Source organism: Lithobates pipiens, unplaced genomic scaffold (assembly GCF_037356315.1).
Source record: "Lithobates pipiens isolate NorthernLeopardFrog02 unplaced genomic scaffold, aLitPip1_a1.2 Scaffold_117, whole genome shotgun sequence".
Classification (NCBI taxonomy): Eukaryota; Metazoa; Chordata; class Amphibia; order Anura; family Ranidae; genus Lithobates; species Lithobates pipiens.
Window position 1 is genome coordinate 305,380 of NW_027507704.1, and position 19,621 is coordinate 325,000.

At 49.1% G+C, this 19,621-nt stretch overlaps 1 protein-coding gene across 1 annotated transcript in view; it reads right to left on the bottom strand.

Moving 5' to 3' along the window:
- Positions 1-5,041: 5,041 nt before the first annotated feature.
- Positions 5,042-19,621, bottom strand: part of LOC143973798 (acyltransferase PGAP2-like) — a gene marked incomplete at its 5' end in the record, with an annotated part of 15,137 nt that continues 557 nt past the window's right edge. The window contains 3 exon segments of the mRNA XM_077474655.1: positions 5,042-5,559; positions 15,727-15,835; positions 17,360-17,466. Of these exon segments, the coding sequence (XP_077330781.1) occupies positions 5,429-5,559; positions 15,727-15,835; positions 17,360-17,466 (347 nt within the window).

Sequence of the window (19,621 nt, forward strand, 5' to 3'; positions counted from 1 at the left end):
AGTTTGGTATTTGTATATTGTGGGGTCACCAGTTTGGTATTTGTATATCGTGGGGTCACCAGTCCGGTATTTATATATTGGGGGGTCACCAGTCCGGTATTTATATATTGGGGGGTCACCAGTCCGGTATTTATATATTGTGGGGTCACCAGTCCGGTATTTATATAATGAAATCATATCCCCTCTCAGGCGTCTCTTCTCCAGAGAGAATAAGTTCAGAGCTCACAACCTTTCCTCATATCTAATATCCTCCAGACCCTTTATTAGCTTTGTAGAACTTCGGAGAAGTTATTGCCCTGCTTAGCTTAGTATCGTCTGCAAATATAGAGATTGAGCTGTTTACCCCATCCCCCTCCTCCAGGTCATTTATGTACAGATTAAATAGGATTGGTCCCAACACAGAACTCTGGGGGACCCCACTACCCACCCCTGACCATTCCGAGTACTCCCCATTTATCACCACCCTCTGAACTCGCCCTTGGAGCCAGTTTCCAATCCGTGTCCTCACCCTTTGGTCCATGCCAACCAACCTTATTTTGTACAGTAAACATTTTATGGGGAACTGTGTTAAATGCTTTTGTAAAATCCAAATACACCACGTCTACGGGCCTTCCTTTATCTAGATATACCACGTCTACGGGCCTTCCTTTATCTAGATACACCACGTCTACGGGCCTTCCTTTATCTAGATACACCACGTCTACGGGCCTTCCTTTATCTAGATACACCACGTCTACGGGCCTTCCTTTATCTAGATACACCACGTCTACGGGCCTTCCTTTATCTAGATACACCACGTCTACGGGCCTTCCTTTATCTAGATACACCACGTCTACGGGCCTTCCTTTATCTAGATACACCACGTCTACGGGCCTTCCTTTATCTAGATACACCACGTCTACGGGCCTTCCTTTATCTAGATACACCACGTCTACGGGCCTTCCTTTATCTAGATACACCACGTCTACGGGCCTTCCTTTATCTAGATACACCACGTCTACGGGCCTTCCTTTATCTAGATACACCACGTCTACGGGCCTTCCTTTATCTAGATACACCACGTCTACGGGCCTTCCTTTATCTAGATACACCACGTCTACGGGCCTTCCTTTATCTAGATACACCACATCTACGGGCCTTCCTTTATCTAGATACACCACGTCTACGGGCCTTCCTTTATCTAGATACACCACGTCTACGGGCCTTCCTTTATCCAGATACACCACGTCTACGGACCTTCCTTTATCCAGATACACCACGTCTACGGACCTTCCTTTATCCAGATACACCACGTCTACGGGCCTTCCTTTATCTAGATACACCACATCTACGGGCCTTCCTTTATCTAGATACACAACGTCTACGGACCTTCCTTTATCTAGATACACCACGTCTACGGGCCTTCCTTTATCTAGATACACCACGTCTACGGGCCTTCCTTTATCTAGATACACCACGTCTACGGGCCTTCCTTTATCCACATACACCACGTCTACGGGCCTTCCTTTATCCACATACACCACGTCTACGGGCCTTCCTTTATCTAGATGGCAACTCACCTCCTCATAGAAGGTTGATAGATTGGTTTGGCAAGAACGATTCTTCAGGAATCCATGCTGATTACTGCTAATGATACCGTTCTCATTACTAAAATCTTGTATATAGTCCCTTATCATCCCCTCCAAGAGTTTTCATACTATTGATGTTGGGCTAAATGGTCTGTAATTCCCAGGGCTGTATTTTGGGTCCTTTTTTAAATATTGGTTCTACATTGGCTTTTCTCCAATCAGCTGGTACCATTCCAGTCAGTAGACTTTCAGTAAAAATTAGGAACAATGATCTGGCATTTACTTGACTGAGTTCCCTAAGTACCCTCGGGTGAAAGCCACCTGGTCCCAGTGATTTATTAAGGTTAAGTTTCCCAAGTCTAATTTTAATTCTGTCCTCTGTTAGCCATAGAGATGCTTCCTGTGATGTGTCATGAGGATAAACACTGCAGTTTTGGTTACTGAAGCCCCCGATTCCCTCGTGAAGACTGAGGAGAAGAATAATTCAATACCTTCACCATCTCCCCATCCTTTGTAACCAGACGTCCTTCCCCATTCTTTATGGGGCCAATATGGTCTGTCCTCCGTTTTTTACTGTTTACCGTCTTAAAGAATTTCTTGGGATTTATTTTTACTCTCCTCCGCTATGTGCCTTTTGTGTTCTATCTTAGTTGCCCTGATTGCACCCTTACATTTCTTATTGCATTCTTTGTACAGTTGGAATGCTGATAATGACCCCTCAGCCTTGTATTTTATGAAGGCCTTTTATATGAATTTTTTACATTGGAGATAAGCTATCCAGGACATTTATTTGCTCTTTTAAATGTATTACCCAATGGGATGCATTGGCTAATGCCCTTATTTAATATGCTCTTAAAGCAAACCCATCTCTCCTCCGCGTTATTTGTTCCTAAGATTTTATCCCAATTAATATCTTCTAGTAAGGTTCGTAGTTTAGGGAAGTTGGCTCTTTTGAAATTCAATGTCTTTGTAGTCCCTTTACGTCAGGGCTCGACAAATCCCAGGCGCCAGGTCGCCATTGCAACTAGAAATTGTGCCCTGGCGCCTGGGTTTTTTTCACTGACGGGTGCCTCTGTGTCTGGTGCCTCCAGACACAGAGCACTGTCTGGTAGTCGGGATGGAGCAGGAAGAGAGCAGCTCAGCAGCCTCGGACATCCTCCTCCTTCTCCACACACTATTGGCAGAGCAGCGCCACAGTGTGTGAAACTGTGTGTAGATCGGAGCTGTCAAAATTGAGGCTGAATGTCGGGGTGGGCGGGACCCTGCTTTCCAACACCAGCCGATGGGATCTGGGCGGGCCGATACGTGTATGTGACCCCTCCCCTTAAGCAGCCCAATCATTGGCTGGATAGCTGCCGGGTCCCGTCCACCTCTGACATCACGCTGAATGTGTCGGCTCCTCTCTCTCTCTCTCTCCATACAGTTTCACACAGTGCAGCACTGCAGGGAGCATTCAGTTTCACAGTTACACTATCGGCTGTGAAACCTGCCAGTGTTACCTGCCAGTGCCACCTGCCAGTGTCATCCAGTGCCACCTGCCAGTTCCCATTAGTGGCACCTCAGTGCTGCCTATTGGTGCCCATCAATGCCACATGCCAGTGCCCATTAGTTCCAACCTGAATGCCGCCCCATCAGTGCACATTAGTGCAGCCTATCAAAGCCCATCAGTGAAGGAGAAAAAAAAGTATTTGCAAAATCTTAAAACAAAACAAAAGTTGATATATTATTTTTTTTTTTTTTAAATATGGTCTTTTTATCTTGGCATCAGGCATGAGCAATTCTTATTGTCCAATGCCCCAGACATGCAGTTCTGGGCGCTGGGCAGAGGATTTAAATAACTGGCTCCTAATTTTTTCAGCTGGCTCCTAGATTCTAAGCAAATTTGTCAAGCCCTGCTTTACGTTTCCTATTTGTGTGATTTATACTGAAGCCAATTGACCTGTGATCGCTGTTCCCTAAATTGCCCCGTATTTCCACATCCGTGATCAGGTCTGTATTTTTGGTAATCAGGCCTGCTTTACAGGGAGAAGAGAGAGATTGTTCTCTGTGTTTATTGTCAGCACAGAGCTCTAGGCTGTGATTGGACACAGCCGATCAGTAGAACCCGGGGTGTGAATCAGTGGCTGGGACCTGCTGACAGACTCCCGCTGGGTGTAAATCTGGAGGCAGGCAGTGATGTACGGGTATGTTGCTTCGTCTGGAGTACATGGTGGGGGGTCCACAACATAATATACAGTACTGAAAGCTCCACATTGGCATCATATTCACCAAATCAAAATACACAAATACATTTCCAAAAAAAAAAATGACTTCTAATTGATGAAGTGTGAAAAGATTCTCATTGGCTCATTTCCCTCCAAAATGTATCCCAAAGAAATGTGCAAAATATAAACTTAGAAACTCATCTTTATTCCAGGAAATGTTTATTTTTATCATTACAAATCATCCTTTAAAATCTTACAATTGTGTAGAGAAATTAAAAAAAAAAAAGAAATTTCAAAAACTATATATATATATAAAATATTTTTGTATTGAATTTTTTTTTTTCTGATTGTTTTCTGTTGTTCTATTACATAATAATTATCTTATCACCAAAAATTAAGACTTCGATTTTATTTAGAAAGGGGCCTAAACTTGGGGGCTCAGTTTGCCTCCTGACCGTATGTCACCGGTAAGTCATCTCCTACGTCCAACGCGTCTCTTCCCAGTAGGGGGCAGAGCGATGAATATTGGAGAGAAATTATCCCTGGTGCCACACATCCACCGAGTCCTATGTTGGTAATAAGAGAGACCTCAGCTTGGGTTCCCGCCATGTCACGCCTCCAATGTGTTTTGCCCCCCCCCGCCCATAGCTTTAGTCACGGGGGTTCCACCATAGGACTCTGTGGATCTGCGGCACCAGAGATCTTTCCTCTCATCCTTCCAGTGATGAGCTCCGGCCCTTGGTGGCACTCCTACCATGGTTGCAGCATTACCCACTTTACTCCCCCGTAGTGATTGAGCCTGAACGGCATACTAAACAAACCGTGTGTCACAGTGATTGGGGAGAAATGCGTCGGACATAGGAGAGGGTCTAGTAATGAGTCTGTTTTCCCTTCTCAAACTATATTGAAAAAAACTCCAAATGCACAATCACCATAAACTGCAAATAACTGAATATTTCGCTGGTCTTCCTCCAATTGGGAGATGAGAAGCTCTTTGCTGACAAAGTCCCACCATGAGCTGCAGCGCGTCGGCTCGTGTACAGACAGGCGGCACTTCCACTGCTTTTTTTTTTTTTTCCTTTTATATCCGACAAGCTTTATTGCAAGTATTACAAACTAACAAAGCCTTACTATGTCACCATTAAGAGCCTCTCCTGCATCTGATACATTTCTTCCCAATAGGGATCAAGTGATGAGAGCAATTGGGGGAGAAATGCGTGAGAGGCATCTCCTCCGTCTTGTATCTCCTCAACAATAAATTTACCCAAATTTTTTTTCTCTTTCTCAAACTTTATTAGAAAAAACTAAAATAAAAAAACTCCAAAATGTACAATCACCGGAAAATGTTAACTATAAGAAACGATAATCTCCTCCCACCGCACACCAACTGTCTCAGAATAGACCAATCACAAAACACGACCCTCCAGACACTCTGGAACTCGGAGCCGCTCACTGCAGGAAAAGCAAAAACTGAACACGGCGCCATGCCGGGAGGATCCCCGGTGTGGTGGGACCATCTCGTGGATCTTCACGTCCAGCTTCCACCGCCTGAGGCTTCTGCTGTGTCTTCAGAGCAGTAAAGGAGGCTCCGCGTGGAGTATGAGGCCTCTGGTGACGGGGGGTGGTGGAATGATTGACCAGCACCATGCGCCCCTCTCAGATTCGCTTGTCTTCCTCTGGCGAGCAGATCACAAGCTCTTTGCTGCCAAAGTCCCACCAGGCCGTCATGTGGAAACCCATATTGGACAGGACAACCAGGTACTCCAGGAAGGCAAAGATGGTGTACACTACAGAGAAAAAGAAAAAAAAATAGGATTTTTATAACAGCTTACCTGTAAAATCCTTTTCTTGGAGTACAGTGCCTTGTGCAAGTATTCGGCCCCCTTGAACTTTTCAACCTTTTGCCACATTTCAGGCTTCAAACATAAAGATATAAAATGTTTATTTTGTTGTGAAGAATCACCAACAAGTGGGACACAATTGTGAAGTGGAACGAAATCTATTGGATTTTTGAAACTTTTTTAACTAATAAAAAAAATGAAAAGTGGGGTGTGTAAAATGATTGGGCCCCCTTGCGTTAATACTTTGTAGAGCCGCCTTTTGCTGCGATTACAGCTGCAAGTCGCTTGGGGTGTCTCTATCAGTTTTGCACATCGAGAGACTGAAATTCTTGCCCATTCTTCCTTGCAAAACAGCTGGAGCTCAGTGAGGTTGGATGGAGAGCGTTTGTGAACAGCAGTTTTCAGCTCTTTCCACAGATTCTCGATTGGATTCAGGTCTGGACTTTGACTTGGCCATTCTAACACCTGGATACGTTTATTTGTGAACCATTCCTTTGTAGATTTTGCTGTATGTTTGGGATCATTGTCTTGTTGGAAGATAAATCTCCGTCCCGGTTTCAGGTCTTTTGCAGACTCCAACAGGTTTTCATCCAGAATGGTCCTGTATTTGGCTGCATCCATCTTCCCCTCAATTTTAACCATCTTCCCTGTCCCTGCTGAAGAAAAGCAGGCCCAAACCATGATGCTGCCACCACCATGTGTGACAGTGGGGATGGTGTGTTGAGGGCCATGAGCTGTGTTGCTTTTACGCCAAACGTATCGTTTTGCATTGTGGGCAAAAAGTTGGATTTTGGTTTCATGTGACCAGAGCACCTTCTTCCACATGTTTGGTGTGTCTCCCAGGTGGCTTGTGGCAAACTTTAGACGAGACTTTTTATGGAAATCTTTGAGAAATGGCTTTCTTCTTGCCACTCTTCCATAAAGGCCAGATTTGTGCCGTGTACGACTGATTGTTGTCCTATGGACAGACTCTCCCACCTCAGCTGTAGTCCTCTGCAGTTCATCCAGAGTGATCATGGGCCTCTTGGCTGCATCTCTGATCAGTCTTCTCCTTGTCTGAGCTGAAAGTTTAGAGGGACGGCCAGGTCTTGGTAGATTTGCAGTGGTCTGATACTCCTTCCATTTCAAAATGATGGCTTGCACAGTGCTCCTTGGGATGTTTAAAGCTTGGGAAATCTTTTTGTATCCAAATCCGGCTTTAAACTTCTCCACAACAGTATTACGGACCTGCCTGGTGTGTTCCTTGGTCTTCATGATGCTCTCTGCGCTTTCAACAGAACCCTGAGACTATCACAGAGCAGGTGCATTTATACAGAGACTTGATTACACACAGGTGGATTCTATTTATCACCATCAGTCATTTAGGACAACATTGGATCATTCAGAGATCCTCGCTGAACTTCTGGAGTGAGTTTGCTGCACTGAAAGTAAAGGGGCCGAATAATTTTGCACGCACCACTTTTCAGTTCTTTATTTGCTAAAAAAGTTTAAAATATCCAATAGATTTCATTCCACTTCACAATTGTGTCCCACTTGTTGGTGATTCTTCACAAAAAATTAAAATGTTATATCTTTATGTTTGAAGCCTGAAATGTGGCAAAAGGTTGAAAAGTTCAAGGGGGCCGAATACTTTCGCAAGGCACTGTACATCACGGGACACAGAGCCACAGTAATTACTGTCTGGGTTATATGGCACCTTCACTGGCACACCCTAGATGGGAAGTTCAATTCCCCATATAACCCTTCCCCTTAGCGGGAGTACTTCAGTTTTGTAGTAAAGCAATACACATGTAACAAGAAAGAGGGGAGGGACCTCTGTGTCCCGCGATGTACTCCAAGAAAAGGATTTTACAGGTAAGCTGTTATAACAATCCTGTTTTCTTTATCGTACATCATGGGACACAGAGCCATAATAGTAACTATATGGGATGTCCCAGAGCAATGCGATCTGAGGGGAGGGAGACAAACAAAAGTAGGGTGCAATCAGACCTGAAGGCCTATACTGCTGCCTGCAGTACACTGCGCCCGAAGGCAATATCCTTATACCTCCTTGCATCCACCTGATAGAATCTGGTGAAAGTATGGACTGAAGACCAAGTTGTGGCCTTGCAGATCTGAGCCATGGAGGCCTGGTGATGCACTTCCCACAAAGCACTAACAGCCCTAGAGGAGTGCGTTTTAACCTGGACAGGTGGAACCTTCCTGTTCAAGCCATAAGCTTGAATAATTACCTGCTGAATCCATTTGGCAATAGTGGATCTTGATGCTGCCCGTCCTTTCCTAGGACCTTCAGGCAACACGAACAAAACATCCATTTTCCAAATCTGAGCAGTCACCTTCAAATAGATCTTGAACGCTCTCACTACGTCCAAAGAATGTAGTGACTTTTCTTCCGTAGAACAGGGTTCTGGAAAAAATGAAGGTAAAACAATATCCTGGTTTAGGTGAAAACCTGAAACCACCTTTGGCAGAAAGCTAGGATGAGGACGCAATACTACTCTATCCTTGTGAATGATTAAATATAGCTTTTTACAAGAAAGCGCCGCCAACTCTGATACCCTTCTTGCAAAAGAAATGGCTACCAGAAAAACTAGCTTCCTTGTCAAAAGGACCAAAGGAATGTGTCTTATCGGCTCAAAAGGCTGTTGCTGTAACTAAATTCAATTCCCGAGGGTTCAGAAGTGCTCTAACCGGTGGATTAAGCCGCATTACCCCCTGTATAAAGCTTTGGACCAAAGAATGTGAAGCAAGCGGACGTTGAAACAATACCGAGAGCTGGCCCTTGATAGTACTCAAGGCCAGCTTCATCTCTAAGCTCATTTGCAGAAAGGCAAGGATTCTACCTATGACAGGGATATGCAATTAGCGGACCTCCAACTGTTGCAGAACTACAAATCCCATGAGGCATAGCAAGACTCTGACAGCCACAAGCATGACACCCAAAGGCAGAGGCATGATGGGACTTGTAGTTTTGCAACAGCTGAAGGCCCGCTAATTGCAGATCCCTGGCCTATGCCATACTTTATATGATGCCAACCCCTGGATTCACACCAGGAGATATACGCCTTCCAGACTCTATAATAAATGACTCTGGAAGCTGGCTTCCTTGCATTATTCAAGGTAGGTATCACCGAGTCTGAAAGCCCACGATTCCTTAGAACGTGGGTTTCAATAGACAAACCGTTAAATTAAGCATTTGTAAAGTAGGATGGATCACGGGTCCCTGCGATAGCAGGTCTGGACGTGGTGGTAGGGTCCATGGGGCCCCTACAGCCATCTTTACGAGCTCTGAATACTAAGATCTTCTGGGCCACAAGAACCACTGACGTCCTTTCTTGCCTGATCCTGCAAAGAAGTCGAGGTAGCATCAGAATAGGAGGGAATGCATAAATCAGGGATAACTGATCCCACGGGGTCACCAACGCATCTGTTCCGCATGCGAGTGGATCCCTTGTTCTTCACACAAAGTTGTTGACTTTGTTGTTGAACCTGGACACAAACAGATCTACATCCGGGATCCCCCATCTCCCCCATAGCCAGGAAGATGTCGGGGTGAAGAGACCATTTCCCCGGGAGCAACTGCTGGCGCCTTAAGTAGTCTGCCTGCCAGTTCTCTACCCCTGGAATGTTGATTGACGGCACAAAATACACTGCACGTTTTTCTGCCCAGGTTAGGATATGGTTTACCTCTCCCTGGGCTGCCTGACTTCTGGTGCCCCCTTGGTGATTGATATAAGCCACTGCTGTGGCATTGTTGGATTGAATCCTGACAGGAGAATTCTGTATCCTGAATGTCCAGGCCCTTAGGGCTAGACGCGCTTCCCGAATCTCTAGAACAGGGATCCTCAAACTACGGCCCTCCAGCTGTTGCCAAACTACACATCCCATGAGGCATTGTAAAACTCTGACATTCACAGACATGACTAGGCATGATGGGAATTGTAGTTCCTGAACATCTGGAGGGCCATAGTTTGAAGACCCATGCTCTAGAATATTGATGGGTAAGGTCCTTTCGGTTCTGGGCCATTTCCCTTGGACAGATGCTTCTTCCAGGACTGTCCCCCCAACCTGAAAGGCTGGCATCTGTTGTTACCACCTTTCAGGTAACCGGTAAGGATTTCCCCTTCTGCAGATTCTCGGATGTCCTCCACCAACTGAGGCTCTGGTGCACTTTTGTTGACAAAGGCATTGGAAAATCCAGTTCCTGAATCTTCTTGTTCCAGGCCGATAGGATACTGTTTTGCAGCAGTCTCGAATGCAACTGAGCGTAGGGAACTGCTTTGAATGAAGCCACCATCTTCCCCAACAACCTTATACAAAAGGTGAATAGAAGGCCCCTTCTTTGCCCTGACCCTTTGGACCAGCTCCTTTATGGTGCTGATCTTTGCCTGGAGTAAAAACACCTTCTTATGGGCTTTATCTATGACCAGACCCAAGTACTCTAATCTTCTTACTGGCTTTAAAGAAGATTTCTCTAGGTTGATGACCCAACCTAGGAATTCAAGGTAGTTGACTGTGGTTACCACGCTTTGATCCAAGCGGACTACCGACCGGTCTATTAAGAGCAGGTCGTCCAGGTATGCTATTATTGTTATACCTTGATTCCTTAATCTGGACAGAGCAAGGGCCATGCGTTTTGTAAACACCCGAGGTGCAGTAGCTAGACCGAAAGGTAGAGTTACAAACTGAAAATGAAGTCCTTCTACTTCAAAACGCAGATACTTCCGGTGAGCGGGGAAAATAGTAGTAATAGATGTTGACTGATGCCAGAAGATCTCCCCCTTGTAGGACGGAGACAACAGATTGGATAGATTCCATGTGCGAAAAGAGCGAATCTTCAGGAACTGGTTTAGATCTTTGAGATCTAGAATGGGTCTGACATCTCCATTTGGTTTTGGTACTGTGAAAAGGTTTGACTAAAACCCCAACCCCTGCTCTTCCATGGGGACCACCATGATCACTTTTTGGGACAAAAGTTGGTCGAATGCTAAAAAGAGAGACTTCTTTTTCTCTGGATCTTTGGGGACATTTGACCTGAGGAAACAAGGAGATGGGAATTCTCGGATCTCTAGTTTGTACCCTAGAGCTATTGTGTAGGCCACCCATCTGTCCCAAAGTTCTTCCTGCCAGACCTTTTGAAAACTGCAGAAGTCTTCCCCCTACTCCAACGAGCGGCAGGGCGCCCCTTCATAAAGAGGCTTTAGCGTTCTGTCTTGTAGATTTCCTCCCCCAGGTCCTCTTTTGTCCCTGGGGTTGACCCTGAAGTTTTCCTCTTGAACCTGACAGTGGAGGCCGTCGCGATTGCCTGGAGGCCGATGCCTCTGGCCCTGGAGAAAAGGCCCGGTTAAAATGAGGGACTCTTTTTCTTAACTGTCAAAAGGGTACTTTTCCCACTTGATATTTTTTGGATATATTTGTCCAAATCCTCCCCAAAACAGCCTTTCACCACGGAAAGGAAAACCAGCCAGGAGCTTTTTGCATGGCTCTTCGGCTGACCAACCTTTTAACCATCAGATTCTACGCTTATGTACAAACCCAAGCGTAACGCAAGAGGTGTGAAGAATAGAATCTCAATAGAAAACACAAAGCCGCTGGCAGCTCGGATAATTCCCAGGCCTGCTGTTCAGGAAAAACCTTGAGTACTTGTTTCAAATGATCTCTCAAGGATTGACATACCCCCAATTGCCGCCCCCTGCAGGTTGAGCCGCTGAACCTACCAGAGAGAAAATGTTTTTTTTTAACAGGAATTCCAACTTTTTATCGGTTGGATCCCTAAGCATTTGAGCGTTGTCAACCGGACAAGTCAAACTTTTACTCACAGAGGATGTAGCAGCGTCCATTGCTGGTGTAGCCCACATCTTTGTCAATTTTTCCTCCATAGAATAAAGCGTTGAAAACTTTTTAGGGAGGGAAAAAGTGCTTATCTGGGTGACCCCACTCACAATACATAAGCTTTTCTAGTAATGAATGGACAGGAAAGGCACGCAAAGGCTTGAGGGGGCTGCAATGAACCCCAGCAAGAAGTGGGCTCTTCAACCGACGCTTAAATGTGGAGCAGGACCATTTCAGTAAGAGAATGCACCAGCAACTTCTCAGCATGTGAAGCTGAAGAAGGCCCTTCCCCACTCGATTCTTCGGAAGGGGAGTCATCAGCCTGTTCACGGTCCCCTGATGGGGGGATTCATCTTCCCCCTGCCAGTGTCCCTCTGTTTGGGGATCCTGGGTGGTAGAAGGGGGCCTAATGCATTTTATTCCACTCCATGAAGACGTGATTAAAGCCACTAATCTTTCCTCCAATCCACTCATAACTGAGGAGAAAACCTTCTCAGTTATATAGACAGGGGCTGAAGTGTCGGAAGCAATTTCAGCCCCTGATGGGTCACTCTGACCAGCCTCTTTAGTATGGGATGGTGTTGCTGGGGGAGGGGTCCTTAGGACCTGAGAGCGACTCCTTTGTGTCTTTGCGGCATTTGAACCACCTCTTCTGGTCATAGGGCCGAGCACAAACGCAGAGGTACCACCAAAAAAAATGCACCCGCTGCTGAGCCAATAGTCCAGCAACTGCCGCTGCTATTAAGCTCAGCCTGATGCTTAAAGTAAATGTTAAAAACAAAAGTTCTTGGCGCACAAATGGAAAAAACCTTTTGTAGAGAACGCTTTATCCAAATATAAGGTTAATTGTTGTCTCATAGAGGGCCTATAATTAGTCTCAATGTGCAGCTGCTAGACCACTTTGGACATGGTGGAAGAAAGCAGAAATTGAACCATCAGAAGAACAGCGCATCAGAGAGACTCATAGTCTGATGTGAAAAGCATAAAAACAATTTATTAAAATGAAAAAGAAAAAAACTCAATAAAAGACGTCTGATCCTCCAGGGATCTTAAAACCTTTACATCAGTCAATCACGACAATAAAACAAGCTGTTTGATAAAGCGCATGCGCGCGAAACATGTTAGCAGGCCGGTCGGCATGACAACAACCCCCCTCGCTACGGAGCCTTCCACGTGACCAATAGTGACCCGCAACCGTTCGGGCAAGCGAAGCGCTGCGCTCCAAGCCTCTCCAACACACAAGGTGGACGCCACCTTGTGTCCAACTTGGATTAACATCCTTCAGCGCTTACTGCACCTCCGTCCCGGAGCACAGGGAGCAGGATTGACCCTTTTTCTTCCACTCCTCCAGCTCAGCGTGACGGCGCCCCAGCCCTACAGTCCAGCCATTAACAAAAGTGAGTGTCTTTTGGGAACTCAGTTCCAACCATTTATTTACACCTATATACGAACTTCACTGGTTCCCCCTGCCTCTGGGAGATAATCACCCACAATCATTCAATCTACGTGTACAATAGACTACACTAGCAACACAGCCCTGTTTTTACCAACATCTCAAAGTTACGAGTAGAAGATCCCAGGGTTAACTTATCATCAAGCAACTGTTGTTTTATTGTCGTGATTGACTGATGTAAAGGTTTTAAGATCCCTGGAGGATCAGACGTCTTTTATTGAGTTTTTTTCTTTTTCATTTTAATAAATAGTTTTTATGCTTTTCACATCAGACTATGAGTCTCTCTGATGCGCTGTTCTTCTGATGGTTCAATTTCTGCTTAAAGTAAATGTGCCTGGGAATGCCAGTGTCACCCACTCACATGCCTCCCGTCCGCTCTTTGTCCCTCCTTCAGCTGTATGCACCCGAAAAAAGGTGCATTTTATAGCTACGCAGCCTGGGTTGTGAACGCTGAAGCGCACTGACGCCAAGCCCCGCCCCCTTCCTCCGACCACCTATCGCGCCCCCCCCCTCCCTCATCTATTTCAAAATAGAGCGTTTTCCCACACGAGCGGACTCCGATCCTGGCCGGACTGCATGGAGGAGGACTGGGGGGAGGAGGAGGAGAGCTGCCGAAGGGCACTGCCGTAATGGTGGCGGGAGCGGCGCGCTACACCGCCGTCTAATGCTATGCTCCCTCTGCCTGGAGGAGAGCTACCTGAGGGGTGATATTCCTGGGAGAAGAAACCCCTCCCCCCCTTTCCCACGACTTTACCTGGAGCCTGGGCCGGAGGAAGAGTGCAGCTTGTGACACAGAGTGAGACTGACAAGCATGGACAGGTATGGGCTCTTCACAGCCCCCGGTGGTGACTATAGGCATGACAACATTTACTTTAAAGGATAAAACCCACAAGAATTAGAAAAATTCTTTAGGAATCTCCCTTCCCTTATCCAGCTGCAGGATTCTGCGGCAACAGACCCAATCTTCACCTCTCACGGTGGGCTCCATTAGAAAACCTTCAGGAACCGGTGCCCCTTTTTATCGGGGGATCCACAGCCCTGGGCCTGTAAAGCACCCCGCCAGGAATATGGCTGAAAAAAAACAAATACTGGATCTCGGGGTCCAGCTCTCTAAAAAGAGAAGCGTTACAGCCAAAACCCTGTTTCTTCGGACACGAGGCCCGGGTAACATTCAATTCAGCCTGGAAAAGACACTTTGAATGGATCCGGTTGCATGGATTGCCCCAGCAAGGAATATTCCAGTGGAGCTCAGCCCAGCACATCTTCACTCGTGACCAACACCTAAGACACAGGCGAAAAAACTGAGGTACTCCCAGTAAGGGGAGGGATTATATGGGGAATTTAACTTCCTGTCTAGGGTGTGCCAGTGTCCAATCACCTGAAGGTGCCATATAACCCAGACAGTAACTACCGTGGCTCTGTGTCCCGTGATGTACAAGAAAGAAAACGATGAGTTCCTCGAGATCAGGGACCAATCACCACACATAGTAAGACATGTAACAATGCCCCCCCCCCCAATCTACACCTTCCCGCCCCTCAACCCTCCCCCTAATCTACACCTCCCCGCCCCTCAACCTTCCCCCTAATCTACACCTCCCCGCCCCTCAACCCTCCCCCTAATCTAAACCTCCCCGCCCCTCAACCCTCCCCCTAATCTACACCTCCCCGCCCCTCAACCCTCCCCCTAATCTACACCTCCCCGCCCCTCAACCCTCCCCCTAATCTACACCTCCCCACCCCTCAACCCTCCCCTAATCTACACCTCCCCGCCCCTCAACCCTCCCCCTAATCTACACCTCCCCGCCCCTCAACCATCCCCCAATCTACACCTCCCCGCCCCTCAACCCTCCCCCTAATCTACACCTCCCCGCCCCTCAACCTTCCCCCTAATCTACACCTCCCCGCCCCTCAACCCTCCCCCTAATCTAAACCTCCCCGCCCCTCAACCCTCCCCCTAATCTACACCTCCCCGCCCCTCAACCATCCCCCAATCTACACCTCCCCGCCCCTCAACCCTCCCCCCTAATCTACACCTCCCCGCCCCTCAACCCTCCCCCTAATCTACACCTCCCCACCCCTCAACCATCCCCCAATCTACACCACCCCGCCCCTCAACCCTCCCCTAATCTACACCTCCCCACCCCTCAACCCTCCCCCTAATCTACACCTCTCAGCCCCTCAACCATCCCCCAATCTACACTTCCCCGCCCCTCAACCCTCCCCTAATCTACACTTCCCCGCCCCTCAACCCTCCCCCTAATCTACATCTCCCCACCCCTCAACCATCCCCCAATCTACACCTCCCCGCCCCTCAACCCTCCCCCCTAATCTACACCTCCCCGCCCCTCAACCCTCCCCCTAATCTACACCTCCCCACCCCTCAACCATCCCCCAATCTACACCACCCCGCCCCTCAACCCTCCCCTAATCTACACCTCCCCACCCCTCAACCCTCCCCCTAATCTACACCTCCCAGCCCCTCAACCATCCCCCAATCTACACCTCCCCGCCCCTCAACCCTCCCCTAATCTACACCTCCCCGCCCCTCAACCCTCCCCTAATCTACACCTCCCCGCCCCTCAACCCTCCCCTAATCTACACATCCCCGCACCCCTACAATTATCCTAATCTGTAGAAAGCAGTAAAATCTCTATAAAATAATACCAATAATTCACTTTTGACAAAATCTTGGGAAAATAAGTAGAAATTTGACGAAAGGAAGCTTTAAAAAAACTGATGGACTGAATTATGCAGCAAATCATCAATTCTGACCTTTTATATAGATCAGCCCCCCCGATGTACGAGTTCCCCCCGTGCCGAAACCCTACCTCCGGCCTCACAGTACATGTTGTGGCGGAAATAAAACACGATGGAGATCAGGAACGCCAGAAGGTTGAAGAGGAAGAGATGTTTCTTATAGGTGTAGGACCTCCGCTCCTGAGACAAAGAGAGGAAAATGTCACCTGTAGGGTCCACAGACACAGGAAGAGTCACCGACACCAAGGGGGTCTCCACTGAGACCGGCCCCCGGGGGGAATTCCTCCAAAACCCTCCATGTCCCAACAGTAAAAAACGTTTATACTCACAAAATACAAGAACGGGAATAGAAAACATGGACTGAAATGCTGGAGGGCTCTGGATGGGGCTGGGGGTCACTGTGGGGGTTGTAAAGGGGGTCACTGTGGGGGGCTGTGATGGGGGTTAGGGGTCCCTACAGCAGACTCGGTGGCCCTGTAAGTGGTGAGGTTTTTGGAGAAGGCTGGGGAGCACTGTAGAGGGCTGGTGGAGGTTGTGGGAAGCTGGGCAGCACTGTGGGAGGTTGGGGGATATGCAGCTTGCTGGAGGCCTGAGAGAGAAGAGACAGGAGAACCCCTGACCTAGAGGATGGGCCTTACGTGCCCCCCAAAGGACGGGCCTCAGAGGACAGACCTCACGTGTCCCCCAAACGACAGTCCTCACATGTCCCTCAGAGGACAGGCCTTATATGTTCCCCAGAAGATGGGTCTTACTACTCCCCCAGAGGACAAGCCCTACATGTCCCCCATAGGACAGGCCCTAAATATTTCCCAGAAAACAAGCCTCACATGTCCCTCAGAGGACGGGCCCCACGTGTCCCCCGGAGAACGGGCCCCACGTGTCCCCCGGAGAACGGGCCCCACGTGTCCCCCGGAGAACGGGCCCCACGTGTCCCCCGGAGAACGGGCCCCACGTGTCCCCCGGAGAACGGGCCCCACGTGTCCCCCGGAGAACGGGCCCCACGTGTCCCCCGGAGAACGGGCCTCACGTGTCCCCCGGAGAACGGGCCTCACGTGTCCCCCGGAGAACGGGCCTCACGTGTCCCCCGGAGAACGGGCCTCACGTGTCCCTCGGAGAACGGGCCTCACGTGTCCCTCGGAGAACGGGCCTCACGTGTCCCTCGGAGAACGGGCCTCACGTGTCCCTCGGAGAACGGGCCTCACGTGTCCCTCGGAGAACGGGCCTCACGTGTCCCTCAGAGGGTGGACCTTACTACTCCCCCATAGGACAGGCCCTAAGTATTCTCCAGAGGACAAGCCTTGCGTGACCCTCAGAAGATGGGCCTTACAACTTCCCCAGAGGACAAGCATTACGTGTCCCCCATAGGACAGGCCCTAAATATTCCTCAGGGGATGGGCCTCACGTGCCCCTCAGAGGACAGGTCATATAACACATGGACCAATTCTGATTTGGGGGAAGGAAGATGTAGTGTGATGGCGTCTTTACATTTCCCGTCTTATAGAGATAATAATTCCCTTCTCCAGGTGTGTGCGAGATTCTGAAATTCTCTTCTATTGGTTGGGAGGACACAGTGGGGGGGGGGTGAGATTGATTGGTGGATAACGCCAGGCATTGCTGCGTGTTAGTGGCATGAAGGATGATGGGACGTGTCAGTCGAGTTTCATTAGGAGAAGGGTGGGGGATGGAGGAGGTCCTCACACTTACCTCACAACTTACAGAAAGTTTCCTGCTCTTCCTCCATATGCGAAGCGTTGTGATCATGTGACCGAGAGAAAAGAACATGAAGAATGAAAACGCCAACTGATGGATCCCTGCAGAGAGAAGAGGAGAGAATGACTGGAAGTCTAAGTGCAGGAGCCAGCAGGGAGTACTAAAGGGTCAGTCATTCCAGCCAGAGGGACTCCGGTAGAGATCCCTATACTATACAGATCTGAGTGTTCCCACCCACTATGGGATCTTCAGATCCTTATGTTACGTTCTCGTTAATATAAACTAATCCAGCAGGGATGATGGGAACCCCTCACAATGGGCACAGCGGGTGTACAGACCCGGGAACTCAGCACAGGGATGGTGGGAACCCCTCATAATGGGCACAGCGGGTGTACAGACCCGGGAACTCAGCACAGGGATGGTGGGAACCCCTCATAATGGGCACAGCGGGTGTACAGACCCGGGAACTCAGCACAGGGATGGTGGGAACCCCTCATAATGGGCACAGCGGGTGTACAGACCCGGGAACTCAGCACAGGGATGGTGGGAACCCCTCATAATGGGCACAGCGGGTGTACAGACCCGGGAACTCAGCACAGGGATGGTGGGAACCCCTCATAATTGGCACAGCGGGTGTACAGACCCGGGAACTCAGCACAGGGATGGTGGGAACCCCTCATAATGGGCACAGCGGGTGTACAGACCTGAGAACTCAGCACAGGGATGGTGGGAACCCCTTATAATGGGCACAGCGGGTGTACAGACCCGGGAACTCAGCACAGGGATGGTGGGAACCCCTTATAATGGACACAGCGGGTGTACAGACCCGGGAACTCAGCACAGGGATGGTGGGAACCCCTCATAATGGGCACAGCGGGTGTACAGACCTGAGAACTCAGCACAGGGATGGTGGGAACCTCTTATAATGGGCACATCGGGTGTACAGACCTGAGAACTCAGCACAGGGATGGTGGGAACCCCTTATAATGGACACAGCGGGTGTACAGACCCGGGAACTCAGCACAGGGATGATGGGAACCCCTCATAATGGGCACAGCGGGTGTACAGACCCGGGAACTCAGCACAGGGATGGTGGGAACCCCTCATAATGGGCACAGCGGGTGTACAGACCCGGGAACTCAGCACAGGGATGGTGGGAACCCCTCATAATGGGCACAGCGGGTGTACAGACCCGGGAACTCAGCACAGGGATGGTGAGAACCCCTCATAATGGGCACAGCGGGTGTACAGACCCAGGAACTCAGCACAGGGATGGTGAGAACCCCTCATAATGGGCACAGCGGGTGTACAGACCCGGGAACTCAGCACAGGGATGGTGAGAACCCCTCATAATGGGCACAGCGGGTGTACAGACCCGGGAACTCAGCACAGAGATGGTGGGAACCCCTCATAATGGGCACAGCGGGTGTACAGACCTGGGAACTCAGCACAGAGATGGTGGGAACCCCTCATAATGGGCACAGCGGGTGTACAGACCCAGTTCAAGGGTAATCCCCCCAGAATGCACATGCATGTAAATTTAGTTTTTGGCCTCAGGACAATAAAGGATCGGAGGATTAATTGTGTAGGTTGGCCTTAACACCAGTCTGGCCGGGCTGTGTTTGGAAGTTCTGCCTGGTCATGTGAGTGGTGAGGAGCACATGACAGGTCAGAACCAGGTCTGGTTGGATGTTTAGGTATCGGCCTTCTCTGAGCCAATCAGTGGAGTGCCGGGGCCCACTGAGGAGTCTGGGAAGGGGGGTACTTAAAACAGATGTGGGTCACGTGTTCGGGGTTCCGGAGTTGTTCGTGAGGCCCGTGTGGTCTGTTCTGGTTCCAGGACCGGGGTAGCCCTGTGAGGGGTCCTGGTCACGGGGTGTTCGACACCCCGCAACATGTTCCTGTCAGTGGCCCCTGATAGACCCGTCTGGTGTGGGGTGAGGATCCGTCCGTTCCCAAGTCTCGGAACCGGCTGGTCCGAGGCGCAGTAACTGAGGGAGGATTCAAGGTGTCCGGGTGTCCGGGTGTGCTCTCGGCTTGGAGAGGCACCGCAGCTCATGGAAGTGATCGGGGAGGAGTCTTCGGAGGAGGGCCGGCAAGTGGCATCCTGAGAAGTGTCTGGATACTGAGTTGGGAAGGACATTGACGAATTCACACTTTTCCAGTACCATTGAGGAGACGGGAAACGTTTCAGGTACTGAGGAAAAGCTTGGCTAGAGATCTGTTCAGCCTTGAAGTGCCCAGCTGCGAGTGGCT